The sequence below is a fragment of the Mercenaria mercenaria genome, chromosome 18 (genome assembly GCF_021730395.1).
Source record: "Mercenaria mercenaria strain notata chromosome 18, MADL_Memer_1, whole genome shotgun sequence".
NCBI classification, from domain to species: Eukaryota; Metazoa; Mollusca; class Bivalvia; order Venerida; family Veneridae; genus Mercenaria; species Mercenaria mercenaria.
Window position 1 is genome coordinate 15,822,496 of NC_069378.1, and position 22,015 is coordinate 15,844,510.

Here is a 22,015-nt window from a genome sequence, read left to right on the forward strand (position 1 = left end):
CATAGCTTGAGTAAAGCTCAACAGAATCCTCAGGCGCGTTGCGAGGCATCAGGTATTGGAAAAGCGCGAGACATTGACGGGGTGGGTATGGGAGGGGTGAATTGCAAATTGCACCCTAAATGACACTATTTCCTTGCAAATAGATACCATTTAACAAATTATATCAAGACGTTATTTTACCAAGAAGTTCTATTTTAGCATTGCTTGAAATAATTCTAAAAGTCACTGAAATTTCAAACCGTTACATTGTCTTACAAACTGAAGGCATTCCTATTATTTGTAAAATGGAACAACAGTATCAATAGCTTAAAATGAACATAGCTCAAGAGACTTTTGACCAAAAACCACTTTGGAAAGCCAAAACTTCGTGGAGGATGAGTCATTTCTAATGTATGACAGATAATCTGATTAATCTGATTATTCGTTTTAGTTTTTATCCTATCTCGAGGTTTAGGAATCGTTTAATTTATCACCTAGACTTGAATTACTTCACAAAGTATTATATTCAAGAAAAAAAAACAGCTTTTGATATATTATCTGATTCACAATTATTTTTGACTGCGCTCATCCAAGGCACAACTGCACTTTTTGGAGATTATTAGATTGACCGGTGCCTCAGAATACGCCAGTTCTGCTGTACTACCAACTGAGCTTATAGGTATGTCCTATACGTGTATCTTTATGATAAATCCTTCCTCTCTAGCAAAATGTGCATTTGCTACCATTTTTGCTACTATTTTCTGTCCATTTCCGTATCAATATAAAATCTACTCTTTTTGAATTCCTATATTACTACCCACTCAAGAATAAACTGGTTGAGGACCACCAAATCCGGACGACCACCAAACCGGACAGTTTCGTAGCTGCTAAATTTTGCTGTATTTTTAGCAATCTTTTATAAGTCAAACACACATTTGATTTTTAACAATGATGTGGAATTATATCTGACAAAAATAACTTATTGAGGAGGAAATTTCATTTTTTGATTTCGTCATTCATACTGAAGCATGAAACTATCATGGGGGATTTGGAAATCCGCACTGCATTTCTTACTATCATATAGCAGTTTTCCATACAAAAAAATCTGAATAAAATTTATATCTTTCAGGCCAATAATGAATACTTTGACTCATTTTCACATTACATATCAAAATGTCATCAGTACAGAGGTTCCTATAACAGTTGTAAAAAAACTGTCCAGATATATGGTACTGCCAAGCAGTGAAAGTAAGTAGTTTAGTTGACCCTACATTCGGCCCTGGAAAGGGCATTAGTCATTCGTTAGGGGTAAACAAATTAAGTCTTCTTCTTGAGGGTGCACCTAACTATGTTCATGTGAAATTTCACAGTTGTAATGAAGGAAATGAAAGAGAAAATGGCGAAAAACCTCTAAGGGCGTCCGGTTGGTGGCTCCTTACCAGTAAATGTCTATATATTGAAAATAACGCTAAGTCTTGCAGTTCCAATGCCTGATCTGTGTAATATTGATTTCTGAATCATTTCGTATTAAAACATAATACCTACCTACTTTGTTTGGAGAAGTTTCACCCTAAACAAAGAGTTTTGTCTTACGCATTATTTTTTCACAAAATATCTTTCCTAGTACACCAAATTGGTTTGAATTAAAAAAAGAGAGAAATGTAAATAAATGTATACACGATCATGGTCTCTGAGGACAAAGTACAGGCATGGTCCCAATTATAGATGGAAAAAAGTGCTAACAACCAAGGGCATCCAGTATAGAAATAGAACTCGGCCAGATTACATACTTTAGCCCGGTTCATTTCTAGTACTTGGGTGAGAAGGTAACTTAAATTTTATAGACAGCACAATAACATACTATCTGCAGCAGTTAATTGTTTATTTGCAAAATATTCATCAACATTCTATGTACATGTGATAAGTTCAAACTAACAAATGGGTAACATGTTGTATTTATCAAATTAATCATACCTGTTTACCGTCTTGCAAGACAAAGAGCTAGAAAGCACATAAATCAAAGGTAGTTTACATCACAAGTCTCTGGTATATGTATAATGTATAAAGCTGAAGGAAATTCCATTTAAAATGACAGGACAGACGAAGGGAAAAATGAGATGAAACATTCTACAAATATCTGAAAGAATACAATGCTTTGAGCTTTACGTTATTTCTGCTGATACATTCAGACATTTTTCATTAAAACATGGAATAAACAGAACAGCAATGATTATACATGTACCAACTCATGGCAAGAAAAATAACAATGATGTCATAAGAAAAAAATGTAAATAATAATGAAATATAGTGTCAGAGAAGTTTGAATCTATCAAACATAGATAAATATTTTGTACAGATTTGTTGATGTAACAATTTCTTTGCTGCACTGTTTAATATTTCTATAACGTTCTCGCCGTAACAATGTAGACATTATGCAAGAAAGTTTGTATGATTGTATGAAAATTATCAGACACCTGAAGCACAATGACTGTTACATTTTTTTCAGTAACTGCAGAAAGGTTACAGCATTACCAAATGTTTGAAAACGCAACAGTAAATACAAGAGCTAACTGAAAGCATGCTAGTATAGCTTAAATGCTTGGAGTTTTTTTTATTCATATTAACGCAATTAAGAAGGCAAGCGCGAATATGTCGGATAAAAGCTGTTATGAAATTGTACTTTTCTACTCTCGAAAAACGTTTTTGACGAAGACAATGTATAAAAGAAGTTCCACATATAGATACGTGTATGAAGTTTTTCATATTCCATTACTTCTCATCAACAGTCTTGGTCATACCTAGTCTACTATTATTTTGCTTGGTAGCGTTTTATGCTTGTGAAGAAATATCTTCATGGTGAGATAGTAGTGCAGTGATATGGGAAGCACGCTGTTAATATTTGTTCATAAATCCAAGACGAATGTTTGGACGCTGAATTTCGAACTGAAATATACATAAGAATGTTACGTATAAGAAACAAGTGTAAAATAAAACAGTTGCGTTTACACTGTCGCTTTTCTGGAGCAAGTGGTGTAAATTAATGACGCTTTCATGCACAGCTTGTACTGTTGCAAAAGTCCTTTAAAATGAGAATTATGAAATAAGTATATTATGATGAGGAAACGAAATACATTTGTAATAATGACAAGTTTGAAGAGAGGGACATCCAGCTATGTGATTAATTGCAAATATTGTACAGTAAACTGTAAAATTGTACATCTTTATTTTCTGTTATCAAATAGCATGTCTTTTCATTAAAAAAAGGTCGTATTACACATGTACAATCAATCACTTTACCTGGTTTACTATTAATAGAATCTATGAATAAGTTGACGCCTTATAAAAATGTAACTACAATGAAAAAACCATTAGCTACCTTATCATCATAATGCAGTTGATTACTTAAACACATAAGTTGTTTTATCTTGTATAATGACTTACAACAAATACATATATATATGTAAGACATATGATAAACATGTTTTAATGTAAGGCATCTTGTGTATTTAAAAATTGTAAAATATATTATACGACAATGTGATTTTGGTAACACAGGGTAATTCTCTTTAGCATTTAAGGTGAAACACAAACAAGACATAGTTGAATGGTTCTTTTCTATTAAATCGGAAGAAACTTCCTGCCATATATCCTGCAAATTGTGCTAAAATATTGCTTGTGTCTAAACTTATAAAGATAATGCGGTAATTTTTGTATTGATATTAAACGCGTTAATTTCTTTTTGCAATTTGAATTTGTTTAAATGAAACATTGTAAGTAATTCTGCAAATTTTGTAACGAATTTGAAGACTAAGACCATACTTCCTAAGTTGCAAATATCTAGATTCATTTTGGTGTTAAATTGACACAACCTTTTAGCAAATGTAGAATAAATAAGTCTTTCAAAGATTTAAAACGCATTCTTACAGAATATACTTAAAGGAATACAACGATATTAATCTACAAATCTTATATTAATCTATAAATGCATATTTCTGAAAAGCTCCACCGAACGAAAATACGTATTTTGTAAAAGTAAACTTTTTTTGTTCTTTTTATACCTTTGATTCCGTATCAATGTTGTCATAAACAGACGGTCCTGCTGAATGACTGCTGTACGTTGATCCATCCCGTGCTCTTGATACTGGATATATATAACTTGAAGGCTGGTATATGTATGTCTGCAACGAATGTTTAAATTTCACTACAGTAATGGCGATTATACGGACTGAAAGTTATATAAGAAATACAATTATACGTATATTACAAATGTACATAAATTCAACAAATAAGATTTAAGAATATTATATTTTTGCAATCACTATCAGCCTGACCCTAACTGTACAAACGTATATAACTACATCTGACAAGGAAATATAGAATGTTTATTTATATCGGTTATTCTGGTGCAATGTAATAATTTTGTGAAACGTTAATTGAATGAGGTGGAAAATAAGAAAGACATAAATTTTATTTATTTTTATTTTTATTTTCGCACCGACACAATTTTATGTCATATGGCGACTTCCAAGCTTTAATAGTGGAGGAATACTCAAGGTGTCCTTCCGTGCATTATTTCATCACGAGCGGGCATCTGGGTAGAACCACCGACCTTCTTTAAGCCAGCTGGATGGCTTCCTCTCATCAAGAATTCATTGTTATATATTTAGCCATTCACGACGAAACTAGTCTGTGACTTTTCTATTTAAATTTAAGAAAATCTAAGCAAGCTTGAGAAGTCATTTTACACTTTTACGATATATATATATATATATATATATATATATATATATATATATATATATATATATATATATATCTGTGCGTGCTAGAATTTCTCTTGTGTATTTTGATGATTTGTTCACATGAATTATCTCTATTTGTAATAATGTTTACTGCGGACTTGCAGCCTCACGTATGAGAAAGCTCATTGTAATAATAAATTCAAATACTTCTATTAATGCACAATGTCTATAAATTCATTGTATCCTCGTGATCTAGTTAATATTTAGAAAGAATATATAGCTTCTCTTTCCCAGTCAATCAAAAGTATTAAAATGTCAATGTTAGACACACAGTTCGTGAGACGTACAGATCGTACGTCAGAAATCAGTAAAACTGAAAATCGTAACATACCGCCAATTTTGTTTTGCAAATGACGAGACATTAATAATCGTCGTTTTTATGTTAAAACGTACTTCTTATTGTCATAGACTACACTAAATATATCAACAAGATGTCCAAATGGTCCTAAAGTGTGTACCTGTGGAGGTCCTTGACCTCTAATAAGTGAACCATCTGAACAAAATGGAGAGAGGTACAAGCAAGGATGTTATAGAAAAGGCAGATGAAGATCCATCAAGAGGCTAATGAGACAAGGTGTTGATTTTTTTCCCGTTTTAAAAACTGAGAGATGACCATATAAGGATGCTACAGCCAAATAAGGCAATGATCCATTTAATAATTCATAAGAAGAATTTAAGCTCTGGTGGTCACTACAAGGGACAAACAAAAACACTTAGGAAAGATGACCACACAAGGACACCAATTTAGATGAAGACCCATCATCTGATTCATAAGAAGAAGTCGTTTAAAGTTTTTTTTTCTAATTTAAGCGCTAGTAGATAATAAAATCTGTTAAAAGATCCTTTGGAAGCAAAAACTGCAACCAAGAAGAATAATAGCAGACTCGGTTGGATTGAGTCTGTTCATGAGAGGTAATGACATGTGCAACACCTCTCACGCCCCCTAGCACCGACTTAAGCGGAACTCGTTTACACATATAAAAAAGGCCAAGAAGAACCACTTAATCAAAAATTTGAGAGACGACTATATAAGGATGCTACAGACAAAATGAAACGAATATCTATCGTCTTTTTTTTTTGAGGTCATTTAAGTGTGTTTTTTTTCTATTTCAGCTTTGGCGGTCTCTAAAAGAGGACAAGCGAATCCGGTCAGAAAACTCTGAGAGAGGACCATAAATAAAAGTTACAGACCAAATTTAGTGAATTCATGAGAAGAATTTGTTTTGTTCTTCTTTCAGCTCTTGTGGTTACTAAAAGGTGTCAAACGGAACCATTTGAGCAAAACTGAGACAGGATCATTATAAAAAAATGCTACAGACCATACTTTATTGAAGATCCATCTGGTGATTTGTTGGAAGATATCTTTTAACGCTTTTTCTATTTTTAGCTCCGGCAGCCCATAAAAAGAACCACCAAGCAAAACCATTTGATAAGAAACGAGATAGGAACTTAAAAGGATGCTACATACAAGGCTTGGTAAATATCTTACAAGTGCTTCATAAGAACAAATTTTAAATTGTTTTATTTCTATTTTAGCTCGGCGGCCGCTAAAAGAAATCAAGCAAAGTCTTGAGAGGGACCAAAACAGAACGCTACAGATGTTTGGTGAAGACATATCAAGTGGTTCATCAGAAGAAGTTTTTAAAAAGTATTTCGTTTCCTTGCTCTGGTGGCCCTAAAAGTGACAAAGCGGAACGGCGAAAATACTTGACGTGATATATGAGAGGAACGCGTTTTTAGTGTTTTTAATCGAGTTTGGAAGAGGTCTATGCCAGGATTCTACTAAGCATGATTTATGTAATTCTGATCATTAATTTAGTTTTAGAAGAGAAAATATTTATGTAAAATGTTGACGCAGGACGATGAACGCCAGACCATTCACCTGTACTTAGTCTAATAGCTCACCAAGAACGTAGTTCAGGTGAGCTAATAATGTATTTAGACGTAAATAGTATATAACTCATATACATGTATATAGTATTAAACAAACCTCTTCCCCTCTGTTGTCTTTCATAACCTTGTGTTCTCGACCCTGAACATATTTTGTGTCGGGTAATCCTGACTCGTATTGATTTTCGGAGGCATGTATCCTAGGCCGATGCAGAAATCCATTGGATGAACGAGAGTCATTCATCCTATCAAGGCGTAGATCGTCCATACTAACTGATTTCATATGGCTGACACTGTCATCTCTGAGGAAAATCATGACATAATTATTCAAAACAAGGAAACTAAATAAGATCAATATCATGCCCAGCTTAGCTCTAATTTTGTATATAAGGCAGTATTTAAAACATTTCAACTATTGATATTATAAAATAAGGAGACAAATATATGTTACTAATTACCTCTGTTTGTTGTTTCCATTTGACTTTCGTTTCAGTGCAACAACAATAATTATGACAACTAGTATAGTAAGCAAACCACCTCCCGATCCTGCAGCTATAGCAATTATGTAGGTTTTTGACAAAGCCAACTTTTCATTTTTATTCTCACAGTACTGTCCACTGTAAGTGTATTGATCGTCTGTTTTACACCTTTAAACAAAATATGAAAACGGTTTTACGTTAAACGTCTTACGTTTCATATTCTATACTCATTTATATTTTGTCACATATCTGGTCTGTAGGAAGTCATCACCATTAACAGCATATCAGGAAATTAGACTTTTCTAAATAATTTGTACTGAAACAAAGTTTTAATACTTGAAAGTATGTCGTGTAGCAAAGTAGCTGTCTCGTGAACAGAGTATCTAAAATAAAATGATGGCGGCAAATGTAATGTTTAGTAAGCGTCTGAAAATCAGTATTGCATTTTTTTAAAAATATTTTTTGTTTGTTTTGAGTTTAATGTAACATCAAAGCAATATATATCATATGGAGACTTTTCCAGCTTTTTGTGGCTGAGGAATACCTTAGATGCCCCTCCAAGCAATATTTCGGGCATGGGCTCAGTGGGCACAATAAACAGTCTTCTATAGATTTTACTCCCTAAGCCAGGTTTAGAAAAAAACATCATTTCTAAGTCAGCGACAATAACCACACTTAACGTTGAAAAGACAATTAGTCTGTAACGTGTACCTAACTACATATATGAGCTGTTTTTATGTTGAATATTTGCATGATACATGTATACTCAATTCGACTTGCAGACTGACTGACCCCTTCTGACTGTCTGTACTGACCTTTGATGGTCATCTTAACAAAACAAAAATGGCCGTTTATGCATATACTTTCATCTTCGTATTTAAACGCACTCACTAAGGTGCATTTTCTATTTTTTCTTACAGACATTTAGCCGCATTTCAGTAAATCAGTAAGCTCAAACACAAAAAAGCGCCGTAAACTAAAATTATGAAAACCAAAACTACCATTAAAATATTCTCGAAAAAAAAAAAGAATTTTGTGTTCTATTTCTTGCGTAGAATAGATGACAAATTTAAAGATAATATTACATATATATAAAACGAACTTTGTGGGATTATGCACAACTGCATACCTTAAAATGTACTTAAAATATGCAGAACTTTCCTTTTCAACTTTTCCTTTTTATCGTCAGAGTGGCAACGACCTAGCTTTTTGATGTAACTATGCATTTCTACTAGCATGTCTTTGATAAATTAAAAATTTAGCTAACCAGTTTTTATCAATTCAATTACTTGTCGAATATAGCTTGAAAACAACCTAATGTATGTTAATATACATAACAAACCATTTAAATAGGAATGAAAAACCATCACGTGATCATTAAGTACACGTGATAATAGAAGCATCGTCTGGTGTTTCAAAAATAAACACGGTTACAAATATAACACGAGAAAATGAATTTCAAACCTGCAAATAGGTAGTTCATGTCTGTCATCTAATAAACACAGGCCATCATTCTTACACATATTCCAACTTGAACAGACATGTTCACATGTCACAACGGTAGAATCTGCGTGGGTACATCTGTATCCGTATCCACAGTCGGCCGAGATGCATGGATCTTCTTTTCTCAGCTTCTCAAAAGCTTTAATTCAATAAACAAAACAAATTAAACTCAGTCTGTATAGTAATTTTATGTCTTGATAAATACAACTTGGTTCGAAATCAATATAAATAATCTAAACTTTGATAATAATGTAAAGGTTGCCACGTTATATAATAAGGTTGTACACAATACTATTTTGCTTGAACATCCTATCAGTAAGATCAGTATAGTCCTATCAAGATTACGGGACTGAGTTATATGGTAAACAAAATGTATCTTGAATTGTACTTAATGGTGTTTATTTATAAGCATAATGGCATACCTGTAAGTATTGATTTATTTTCTGATTTCATAGTTTCGTTGAAAATTTTAACACCATTTAACGAATTCGTTTTATTCTGTATAGATGTCTTTGCCAAAACACTACGGGGTTTAAGAACAACTGCATAATCGCATGCAGTACTTCCATTTCTGAAGAAAATAAGATAATTAAGTCAATTATTCTATATCAACTAAATTTTGATAATAAATGATAATATGTAAACTTAATAAAGAAAGATGTTGGACGTGCATTATTACGATCATATATAGCAAGAAGAAACCCATAGATTTGCCGAAAAATAATCATAGCTTATCTAGGCACTCATTACATATATAGTTACGGCATTATAGTGAACCATCGAATTCAAATTTTATTGTCAGGACATGTTGCCACAATGCGTAACATTAACATGAGTCAGGTGCCACAAAATATATTGTGTGTACGGATATATTATTACCTAAATCTTAGAACATCTACTCTAAGAAAATCATCCATAGACTTATACGTGATCTCAAGCTGAAAAAGAGACAACAAATTCTAAATGAGAGCTCCGGTGTCAAGTTTTAGTATTCAAACTCGAACATCACAATTTTAAAAGCAATGCGACTTATAAAGCAAATTAATGTAATTCTTCATTAATGAAGTGTATATGAATGAATATCACGTCCAAATCCATTTAAATTTTAATACACATGGTGTTTGAATGTATTTATACTTTAAGTCTTTACAAAATCAAGAGTAATCTTTTCTTTTGAGGGTTCTGCACCATTTTGATGCATAATAATTGGACTTCGTGTTTCACAATGGTCTGTGATAAATACGTCTAACATTACGAAAAGACCTCTACCAAATTTTAAGTAAATCTAAGGGAGGGTAATGCTATATCCAGAGGGGCAATATCAGAAGAACGTTTAGATTCCTTTGGAACTTGACATTGACGATAAATCAACAGAGTGTACAATGCTACTGTAATATAGACTATTGACAAGTGCAAAAAATCTAAACTAAATTTAAGATAACAACTTTAATGGTTCAGGTAAGACAGTGAAATATTTGATAGCCCCTTCTGACTTGACTTTTAAGAAAGGACGAGTATAAATTGTACTAACATAATTTTATGAGCGTCCAATTTAAAGTGAATTCGGGGTAAGGCAAAGTATGTTACTGCCAGGACAAAACATTTTCATGTGACCCGTCCTGACCTTTCGTTTTGAAATAAATTGGCCTTTCCTTTTAAAATAAATTGACAGTTTTCATGACTCAATGTTCTGATAATAAAACCCGAACAAGAAGGTGATTGGACAATGACAGACAGACAGACAGACTGGCAATGTGAATCCTACAGAGATTTCGCCAATGGTACAGTCGTAATTATATGTGATAAAATCATTATTTTCAAGATTGTATATTTATATTGACCTTTGCAATAATATTCTCTTCTATCTTTCATTTTAATAGTATATACTCTAGAAAGTGTGTTTATGTCCTTTATATTACGAAATAATCAATTGATCGAAATGGTTAACAGTATCTGTATATTAAATATCAATTTGGCCGTTTTGCGAACAATGTCCAATGACAAAAAATCTCTAATAAAACTTTATATATTATCTTTTGTTCAGTATTTTAATTAGTCCATAATAATTAAAATGTTTATATCGTTTTACTTTCACACACACACAAAAAATGTATTGAAAGTTAACCTTGGGAGCTTTCATCCATCTACTATGGACTTCATCAGCCAATGTGCGGTAACTGAATACGGCCCCCGTCCCCGTTCAGCGCCGGCTTGTATGCTCTGATGTACACCGCCTCCTTGACCCCCTTTCAAACCAAGAAAGTCAAGAATACGCACGGATTCCAGTGAGGCAGCGTGACCTGGGCTGTCTTGGTGTATGTGGCGTGATACCTCGATACTAGAATTAGGTCATCTATGTTCCATGGATTTGCTCTCAGTGTTCGTTTCTTTTCACCTATGTAGTCCTTGTTACTTTGAAACTTTTCATGTCCTTCACATTTATATGGTAAATTGTGCCGCTGATTTCTTGTTTACTTGTTTTATCCTTTGGTTTTATAAGGATTTGTCTAAGAGTGCGCTGTGGTTTAAAACACACATTTATCTTGTGTTTATTAATTTTTTTCTTCAGATGTTCACTCTTTCCTTTCATATATGGGAGGATGACACTTCCCTTTGAAACTTATCAATCCAATGTTCTCCTTCTACTTGGGTCTTTCTTCTTCAACGGATGTTTCTTAACTTTGTTAATTGCCCATCTTGCGTAATTGCACACATTTAGGGCTTTGTTCACATGTTTTATTTCAGCCTTTAGATCTCTATGATCTGATGTCACCACTTCCGCTCTTTGGTGTAAAGTTCTTATAACTCCAAGTTTTTGTTCTTCTGGTTGCGCTGAGTTAAAATCCAGATACTGATCAGTATGTGTTTGTTTCCGAAATACTGTTGTTTTTAAATGACCATCAGTGAGTCTTATAGTGTTCGTATCTAAAACAAAACCAAAGTCCCGTTATCCTCCTTTTCTATGGTGAACTTAATATCCGGGTCAATACTGTTGATGTGATCTGTAAATTCATCAACATACTGCCTCAGCTGCTCGGTATGAGTGTCGTCCACATAGCGGAACCACCAACCACCGGAAGGTGTGGTGCTGTTGAAAGTTGCAACGCCTCAAAATGTTCCATGTATAGGTTGCATACTTTGGGGATACTGGCGATCCCATGGATGTTCCGTGAATTTGGAGGTAGTATTGACCATCGTACATAAAATAGGTGCATTTTAGGCAAAGTTCTAACAGTCTAGTTACCCGATCTGCTGATAGGGGTATTCTCTGAGAAAGGGCGGTGTCTGTAGAGAGTCTGTTCCTAATGACCGTCAATGCCTTGTCCACGGGTACACTTGTAAATAGTGCAGTTACATCATATGAAACCATGATCCCATCCTCATTCACCGTTTTGTCTTTAATAATCCCTGCTAAATGTTCTGAATTCTTAATGTGATTTCTAGTTTTCTCTGCAAGTGGTGACATAACTTTTGCAAGGTATTTGGCGCTGTTGTACGTAATTGATCCTATACTGCTCACAATGGGGCGCAAGGGCATGTTGGGTTTGTGCACCTTGGGTAGGCCATAGAATTTAGGAGGAGTTTCCGTGGTCGGATAAAGTTGCTTACTTAAAATAAAATCAATTTCTTCATGTTCTCCGAGATCTTTCAGGTAGTCTGACAGTTCTTTCTTGTATTTAGTGGTGGGGTCTCTAGGTAACTTTTACACGTATTTGAATCTTCCGACATGGACTTACATTTCTCTTTGTAAGTGGATTTGTCAACTACGACTGTGCACCGGCCTTTATCGGCGGGTAGAATGACAATAGACTGGTCTTTCTTGTAAAGCCTGTGTCTCTTCCTTGCTAATATTGGAAGGGGGCTTCTCACTTCCCTTCAGAGCATTCACTACCTCTGACCTCAACTCATCTGCCTCACTCTTTTGTAGGTTTCTGCAGGCCGACTCTGCGGATGTTACTATGTCAACCACAGACACCTTCTCTTGCGAAACTGCAAAGTTAAGGCCCTTACTCAATACAGATAATTATGTATCAGATAACTTCCTTTTTGAAACATTCTTCACCCATTTGTCAGACACTAAGCCTTTCTTACCAACATTATTTCCTTTCTGGTTTGATTTCAAATGTTCAAATTTCTTAATTTGTCTCTGTTTACTTTCCTGGTGTTCAAACATCTGAGAAATACTGTAAGTCTTTCCATTTCTAATATAATAATCTTTCTAATGTTAATCTTAATCCGCAATCAATGTAAAGAAGATCAGTTGGCTGATGAAAGTCCATAGTAGATGGATGAAAGCTCCCAAGATTAGCTTTCAATATATTTTTGTGTGTGAAAGTAAAAAGATATAAACATTTTAATAATGACTGAAACCACACAGTTGAATTTTCATTCAAATAGTACATAATTATAAACAATTACAAACACCAACTACTATAAGTATTATTTTTGTTAAAAAGAAAGCCAGATAAACACATGAACTCCCTCGTCTTTACATAAACACAAATGATTGTAAACTTATATTCATTAAGCATATTAAATGAAATCACTTAACTACGTTTCTATTGATTATGTCATGTACCTTTAATTTGAATTCTCTCTTGTATTTTTTATATAGGATCGATGACTTATCTGATAGTTCTGGCTTGAACTTTTTGTTGATACTAACAACAAGTGGCACTTTTACTGGCACTGTATCTGAAAATACGCGTTTAGAACAATAGAACGATACATACAAACTGAGTAATAATGGTAGCTAGTCATTAGTTAAAACTAGAAACAAAGTCAATTTCGTGTGCTCATATTTTCACTAGACTCTTTTCAATTGCTTTATTTAGTTTCCAATATTTTAGTTATTTTATGTACATACTATCTGTATAATTTAGACGTATGAGTAAATTCTAAGATAAATAGCTTAACAAACCTTTGAATATAAGGTAAAATAATGTAGATGCATAAATTATAACTTAACACAAATGAACCAATTGCATCAGTTATAGATATTTAGCAATTTCAAAGAATGTTACTAAATACTGTACTACATAAACACGTCACAAAAACTTATTTGATAGTACGACTCTTGAAATTCAAAGCAGACTGAGAACCGTACTGAATGATACAACAACTACAATCTGATTTTTGTTGTACGCCAACCGCCATTTTAAAGCGTAGTTACACAAATATACAAGAAATATACAAGCCTGATCTACTACTGTTGGTGACGGAACAGTGTTGTTATTTAAATATTTCGAGATTTTTAACTAATCCGTGCACGAAGAAAATGTAACAATCTGGAGAACTTCATATTTATTACCCTGACGTACATTGTAGTTCTCTGACCACAAACCTAGATAATGAAGTTCAACATGTTTTATCCTTTCGTGATTTAACACACGAACAATAATATTTTGTTGACAATATGTGTTTATACACAAATCCGCCATATCAAAATATACCAAGCACTTTTTGTCCGTATACAAAAAAGATGGAAAAGGGAGGTATGTACACTCTAGACATAAATGTAGGAACCAGACAGTGAAGTTCTCATTGAATCATCTCTGCTTTAAACATTTATCACTCATCAGTCAAGAAGGAAGATCAATTTCAACCTCTTAATTACAACTGACGTATGCGAGATAGTATGATAATTGGATGTACGAATGTTTTATACATACTGAATAATATTAATAAAATCTGTAAAAAGATCCTTTGGAAGCAAAGAATGCAACCAAGAAGAATAATAGCAGACTCGGTTTACACAGTTGTTGCCGGCCCGTTTGTCCATCCAGACGTCCCACAATTCTAGTATGGAGTTTATCTCAACAATCGCTAGTTGGAATTTAGCAAAGGAAATTTCTCTCCTAAGAGGAGATGTGAATAGCATCTTCATTTTTATGTCTGATGATTTTTCGCTGAGTAATTGACCTGTGTCAACATTAGCCCATCCTGGTCCGGAGTAGCGGCCGTTAGCTGGGATTCAGGAGCTGAAGATGCCCATATTGCGATATGATGATTTTTTCACTGAGTTATAGCCCTTTCATTACTCAATATTAATGCAGAAAACTATTGCATCATTTTTGTCCGGAAAAGTTCTCAGCAACCACTAGCTAGAATTCAATAAAACAGTAAAGCTTCACTTCCAAGAATGTCTTCATGTTTCGGTCCGATGATCTTGCATGATGTTTTCATCATTGAAAAACTATAGTCCTAACTTGGTTCGGAGATTTTCTCAGCAACCATTGGCATAAATTCAGCAAAATATCATCGGAAAATTCAATCTCACAAGGAGATACGCATTTAATTTTCAATTTAAGGTCCGATAATTTTTCACCGAGTTATTGCCCTTTTATCTTCATATTTTGGTCGGGTAAGTTTTTACTGTGGTATTGTCCTTTGATTATTCAACATAGTAAATTATCAGCAACCACAAGGGTGGAATTCTGTGAAAATTCGTAACGAGTTTCATTCTCAAGAGGAGATGCGGCTTTTGTCTTCATGTTCCGGTTCGAAGATTTTTCACTGATGTTTTGCTCTTTGGTTATTCAACTTTGGTATACATGTACTATATCGCCATCCTTGCGATTTATTTCTCAGCAACACCTGGCTGATACTCATAGAAAACCTAATTCCCAAAAGAAGATGCGCATGTGTTTAGCGTGCTTTTTCTCAACAATTACTTGCATGAGTCATAAGATTCTTCTTTGGAAGTTTTACTTCTATTGTCCGTAAAGATTATATTTAAGAAATAATAAATATCTGCCTATATTTTATCAGTTAATAAAATATGGGCAGGAGTTCGGATGCGTAATATTTAAATCACGAGTGCTCAGCATGAGTGATTCAATATTCGCATCCGAACGACTGCCCATATTTTATTAACTGATAAAATTATTGAAACATATTTATTATTTCGATTCTAACCACGCAAATTCTTCGCATTTTACAGCACTACATTTTAGCTTGATATGTCATTCAGCTGGCCATATGCTTTTATAAAAAACTTCCCACGAATGGAAAGCGTTGCATAAAACGGAATTTTCCGATATTCAGTAAATCTTATTAGTATTAAGTAGTTACTGCTTTGAAAATGTTATTTTCAATAACATCTAAGGTCGGATATAGAAATCAGAAGTAAATACTTCATTCAATGTTTATATATGGAGTTTCTAAAAATAGTACACGTCAGCTACATGACGGCACTGAATCATACACGCCAGACCATTGCGGCGGCGTATAAACACGTAAACACTTTAGTCTGGAAGATTGGAACATGAATTATAATTTATTTACTGTCTAAGTAGAATCTAGTTGACATTTGTGGTGCTTACAACGCAGAAATTGTAAACTATATACACGACCAGACATAGATGCACTGGTGCTGAAGTTAAACTTACCGGGCTGAAACATTTTCTTACGGTAAAAATATAAACAAATAAATTCATCAGTTTGAAATTGTTTGTTTCAGAAAATTTGATGTACTTTTTAGTACTACTACATAGCACTGAAAAAGTCGAGTATTTACTCTGCATATAACGGAAGCAGAGTAGAATCTCACAGTCGTGTTACAATCGTAGGGTGGAATGGAAGAGCTATATTTTATCGTAGATTCATGTATAGGCGATTTCGCTATATGTTTATATAGCAACTGCTGCGGATCGTGTTAGAATATGTGATAATATTTAAAATAATATTGCTGAAGTAATTACAATACGTTCACAACAAGTAAGACCATCTCCAAAATATTTCTTTATTTATCGGAACTTGATTAAATGCTTCAACGTTGCGGGAATTCAACAAACTGCCATATCTGCGATTAAGACTCAACAATGTATGTCCTATATGTTGATCAGTTTCCCTACTGCTTGCCGCGTTTCTCTAGCACAATGTTGAGTATCTTTTCCGACGAGGCCTATTATAAGCATGCTGTCATAAACCATTGGTTGTCCGATTTTTTTCGTTCATATAACTGTTAACCTTTCTTCTACGAAGTGTACGAAAGTGGTTTGCGAAGTAATGCATCTTTTGGCGTAGTTGCACATCACCATGTTTCACGCTTCTTGTACATATCTCTTATATGCAGTGGTAAGAAACACGATATGAGCAATAACGAAAGCGGAATTGAATGGAAAATATTAATTAAATACTTCCACCAAATACGTAAACGCTTTAAACGTGGACAATTTTAGCAAAAGGCAACTTCTGGTAAACTTTAATTCAGCAAGTCGACTTTTGTTTCAATAATCTCAATCAAAAGGAGTAACTAAATCATTTAAACTCACAGTATTATTTATGCCGTGTTATTTAACATAATTATTACACATATTTAAGCATATCCACACACGCACAAACATGATATGTTGTTTCGTATCAATATTTAGTCTGTCACGTCATCCTTGCAAACACTTCTCACAGTTTGTTGATTTTATTACAGACTAAACGACCGCCACTGATACGTCTACAGTCTGTCCTGAGTGACGCGTTCATCATCTCTTGCATCATGATATATAGGTATCCTACTACGTTAACCTCAGCAGCGCAGACACTCACGTACAAAACACACACACGCACGCACGCACGCACACCCACACCCACACACATAACTAACTTACATAGATAAACAGACAAGTAAGATATAACCACGCTATAGGGCACCGTCCAAGACACACAGGAGCACAAGCACAAACACGCACACACATAAGCAGGAAAAAAACAACAATCTGGCACCGCCTAAAGATTCCGGCAGCCAAATTTAAGGTGGGCATGATAACGTACTCATAGTAAAAGGAGAGGGGATGCAAAAGCAAGGCAGCGCAAATGCAAGGGAAACGGTCAGTAACCTATATAAATGAAACTGGGGGTTTAAACTCGTTTAGGGCAGGCCAACCTCACATTTACTCTATTTTCAACAAGTTAGACAACACAATGTAAATTGTATTAGGACCGGTATTCTATTAGGACTCGGCACCGGCGACGATTACTGATTTGATATTTCACTTTTAAAGTGCCTCATGTAAATACTAAGATGACAATGTATTTTCTGCAACTGCGGTGCTTAAACCGGCGTGATAGTGATTGTTTTTCTATGACTTTTAAAGGTGGAGACATTTCAAGTAGAACGATGGCTGTGACATTATCTTGAATAAGAGACTAGCAGAAAAATTTGTATATTTGATATATTGGTAACGTAATAAGTAAGCACAGATAGTGCTTGACTCCTTTTTCATTGTATCATTGCTATAATTATGGTTTAATTGTTTTAAATTATAAGATTTAGATCATTTATGGACTGGGTTAATTACAGTGTTAGATGGATCCCAGCATCACACATTACATTATATACAATAGTTAAAGGGAACAAACTATTTGCTAAAGCAAGTAACCATTATAAAATATTAAATACTAACTTGGACCAATCAGAAACAAATTCTATAAATAGCACCAATCAAAGCCCACTCCTGTCTAGTATAAATAAGTAGATGTATGGCAATGAATTCATTCGGTGTCCAGAGATTGATGTAGACACATCGAGAATTAAACTAAAACAATTATCCCATTATCTTGATGGGGAATTTATTGCAACTACAGTGTCAGGACGGATAAATTACTGAAAAGAAGACGTTTGAAGTAGAGTTGCAGAATTCCAACAAGGTTTCGAGCTATAGGGCCAGCACATAGGAGTTTTACCTTAATGGTAGTTGAATGCTAAAAACGATAGGTGAGCATCAGAAAGCTGAGGCAGAGACGTAGTGTTTGGTATTCTACTAAGATAGTAGGAGAGTTCCAGCTTATAGACGAAGTTCGGCGTTATTGGCAAAGTATAGCCAAGGCATCGGGGTTATTGTTCCGTCTCTTGAGAAGGAAAACTTTGATTCGGTAAGTCACACTTGACTGAGCAATTGACCTCGAAAGCTGTTGTCATTACAAGCTGACTAATCTAACTCCGTGACCTTAGAAATAACCTCTGACGTTAAAATTATTCTTTCCTAATAGAGGCGACTCTGACAGAACACGCTCCGCGGATAACATAGGATGATTGATTGATTATTTCCTCCATTCTTGAAGAGCATAACATATGTGCAGACAGATAGACATATATCAGCCAATTTACGTGTAAACAACAAAATAAATATTATCGTTACCTTCGAATACATGGTCAATTATGAATATGTGAAAACAAACCCCATTGCGACCCTCTAATTATGCGCAACAAATTTACGCAACATGTGGAAATAGATTGACCGGGTCAAATGTGTATAGCCAGTGTATTCTTATTGCCGTATTTTCTCAACTGAAAGTGGTAACGTATTTACTTTGTTGTTAGGTTTAACAATTTATGTTAGCGTAAATACTTACTTGACATTTTTAGACAGTATAAAACAACATAGTTTTTTATTCCATTTTTTTTTTGTATTTTGGTAAAGAAATAAACACACTCTTGGTGCAAAATGCAACGCCCCCAGGGGCGCTTGAAAAATAAGGAATGTTTCTTGTGGACGAAAGTCACAACCTGGAATGGATTGAACAATTTTTTTCCAGCCGAGCTCACGGCAGGCGTCATTTACCTCCCAAGCATCCAGTCTAGACCAATATAGTTGGAAACAGTACCAAATTAAAGTAAATCACCCAGCACTGAACACTAGTCGGGATATCAGCCACAACCGGGATTCGATCCGGGTCCGGTAATCGAACGCGGATCCCTGGCGTTGTAGGCTTATCTACTAACCACTGCGTTACTGACCCCTGATTAAACGGGAGAATACGAAATGTCAATAAGATAAAATGGTCTTGTCCTTGTGTCCGATGTCACTGATGACCAATATTTTAAATAGACATTGCAACCAAAATTTTACACGATGGTCATTATATATTTATATAGATGTGCCCTAGAAGGAACTTTTGCAATACTTTAACTTGTACCTATACGGTAGTTGAATGCTACATGAGAAGCATATAGGCGCTAAGCATCCAGGAGTCAGGGCAATCTTATCAAGTTAAAGCTTCAATTAAGAGGACATAGGCTGAGGATCCATGCGATAGGACTCGTATGTTGTTGGTTCAAAGACACTGTCTGACGGGAACTTCAACAAAAAGACCAGTCAAGTATAGTGTCTCCCGCCTATAGGAGTTTGAGCTGATGTCATTAGTTGAAGGTTGATAGTTGAAACATTGAATGATTTTTGCCTGATCCCTGAAATTATCTAGCTCATAATTGAAACCATTTACAAATCATTTGCACACGAATCATTTAGGCAAGATAGTCAGAGGAAAATTTTATATACAAAATATTTGGTCTCAACAGTTATACGTTTTAACAAAGGACATTCTACATCGTTTGTCAGCTAGTCTAAGACATAGTCACCTTAGCGATTGGACCCATTTCATTGTTCAAGGTACTGAAGGCGTAGGCACTTCCCTGGGTCACTTAACTCGTATCCTGACAATGTGGAACTATATATCTTATGCTGACTGTAGTCTTTTGAGAAAGTGGTTGACATTCAGTGCCGTTCAGCCTTGTACAAGGCTAGTGAAGCAGACAAACGATTCAGCATGAACTTCATTGACACAGTAAACTTACCTCACAATGTTCTTAGTGTTTACGCTCGCCATGATCAGTCGATCAAATAGTCGTTTCGCGTTCAAATATGAATATACTGCAATACCAAATGCACTTTTGTGCGTTTTTAAGTTTAGTAGTGTAGAATTCTTATTTAGCTATAAGTGCAAGACTGATATCAAATTACAGAATGTAACTCTAGAGCCTCGTAGGAATAATCATTTACAAAATATGTTTAATCTGAAAAGACAGGAAAGGACAAAAGCGCTTCGGGTTAGTAACCTGTGAAACGTAACGATGTAAAATGAAGCCAACCATCACAAACAATTATCAGGTAATTACTTTATAAACGTAAATCTCACCTGAGCGTAAAACTTTCGCAGTGTCAGTCGGAAGGGAGGATATGTGTTCTGAAGTTGTTGACGTCGTCCTCGATGTAGTAGAAGGAGTTGTTGACGTCGTGCTCGATGTCGTGGAATGAGTTGTGCTCGATGTAGTAGAAGGACTTGTTGACGTCGTGCTCGATGTAGTCGAAGGACTTATTAACGTCGTGCTCGATGTAGTGGAATGATTTGTTAGCGTCGTTCTCGATGAAATGGAAGGAGTTATTAACGTCGTGATCGATGAAGTGGAAGGAGTGGCTAACGCAGTGCACGATGTCGTGGAAGTTATTAACGTCGTGTCTGATGAAGTGGAAGGAGTAGCTGACGCAGTGCTCGATGTAATGGAAGGAGTTGTTAACATCCTGCTCGGTGAAATAGTAGGAGATATTATCTTCGTGCTCCATGAAGTGGAAGAAGTTATTAACACAGTGCTCGATGTATTAGAATGAGCTATAAACTTCGTGCTCGATACGATTGAAGAAGAAATAGACGTCGTGGTTAATGTAATAGAAGGAGCTATGAACTGCGTGCTCGGTGTAATTGAAAAAGAAATTGACGTCGTGCTCGAATTAATATAAGAAGACATTGACGTCGTAGTCGATGTAGTGGAAGGAGCTATGAACTGCGTGCTCGGTGTAATTGAAGAAGAAATTGACGTCGTGCTCGAATTAATGAGAAGAAGAAGACGTCGTGAGTCGATGTATGGAAGGAGCTATGAACTGCGTGCTCGGTGTAATTGAAGAAGAAATTGACGTCGTGCTCGAATTAATAGAAGAAGACATTGACGTCGTAGTCGATGTAGTGGAAGGAGCTATGAACTGCGTGCTCGGCGAATTTGAAGAAGAAATTGACGTCGTGCTCGAATTAATAGAAGAAGACATTGACGTCGTAGTCGATGTAGTGGAAGGAGCTATGAACTGCGTGCTCGGTGTAATTGAAGAAGAAATTGACGTCGTGCTCGAATTAATAGAAGAAGACATTGACGTCGTAGTCGATGTAGTGGAAGGAGCTATGAACTGCGTGCTCGGCGAATTTGAAGAAGAAATTGACGTCGTGCTCGAATTAATAGAAGAAGACATTGACGTCGTAGTCGATGTAGTGGAAGGAGATACTAACTTGGTGCTCGGCGAATTTGAAGAAGAAATTGACGTCGTGCTCGAATTAATAGAAGAAGAAGTTGACGTCGTAGTCGATGTAGTGGAAGGAGCTATAACTGCGTGCTCGGCAATTTGAAGAAGAAATTGACGTCGTGCTCGAATTAATGGAAGAAGACAATTAACGTCGATATCGATGTAGTGGAAGGAGATACTAACTTCGGGGCCCGGGAATTGGGAAAGAGAAATTGACGTCGTGCTCGAATATATAAGAAGAATGACGCGTGCTCGACGTCGTAGTCTATGTAGTTGAAGTGTGCCATTAACTTGTTTT

General features: G+C 35.1%; 1 protein-coding gene across 1 annotated transcript; it reads right to left on the reverse strand.

The window, feature by feature from the left end:
- Positions 1 to 1,853: 1,853 nt before the first annotated feature.
- LOC123538823 (uncharacterized) lies at positions 1,854 to 21,254 on the reverse strand. Its single transcript, XM_053530328.1, has 9 exons — positions 20,567 to 21,254; positions 13,233 to 13,348; positions 9,533 to 9,591; positions 9,076 to 9,224; positions 8,615 to 8,792; positions 7,130 to 7,318; positions 6,772 to 6,973; positions 4,038 to 4,157; positions 1,854 to 2,922 (listed from the first exon to the last, which is right to left on the reverse strand). The coding sequence occupies exons 1-9, from the start codon at positions 21,171 to 21,173 to the stop codon at positions 2,872 to 2,874; spliced, it is 1,671 nt and encodes a 556-aa protein (XP_053386303.1). The 5' UTR covers positions 21,174 to 21,254; the 3' UTR covers positions 1,854 to 2,871.
- Between the last annotated feature and the right edge of the window lie 761 nt (positions 21,255 to 22,015).

Excerpts from the sequence above, each read along its gene's own strand:
- LOC123538823 (XM_053530328.1), bottom strand. The coding sequence starts at position 21,173 with ATGTCTTCTTATATTAATTCGAGCACGACGTCAATTTCTTTTTCAATT. Across the intron at positions 13,349-20,566 it reads TGCGAAAGTTTTACGCTCAG|ATACAGTGCCAGTAAAAGTG; the intron begins GTGAGATTTACG and ends GCGTATTTTCAG. Across the intron at positions 4,158-6,771 it reads AAGACAACAGAGGGGAAGAG|ACATACATATACCAGCCTTC; the intron begins GTTTGTTTAATA and ends CATTCGTTGCAG.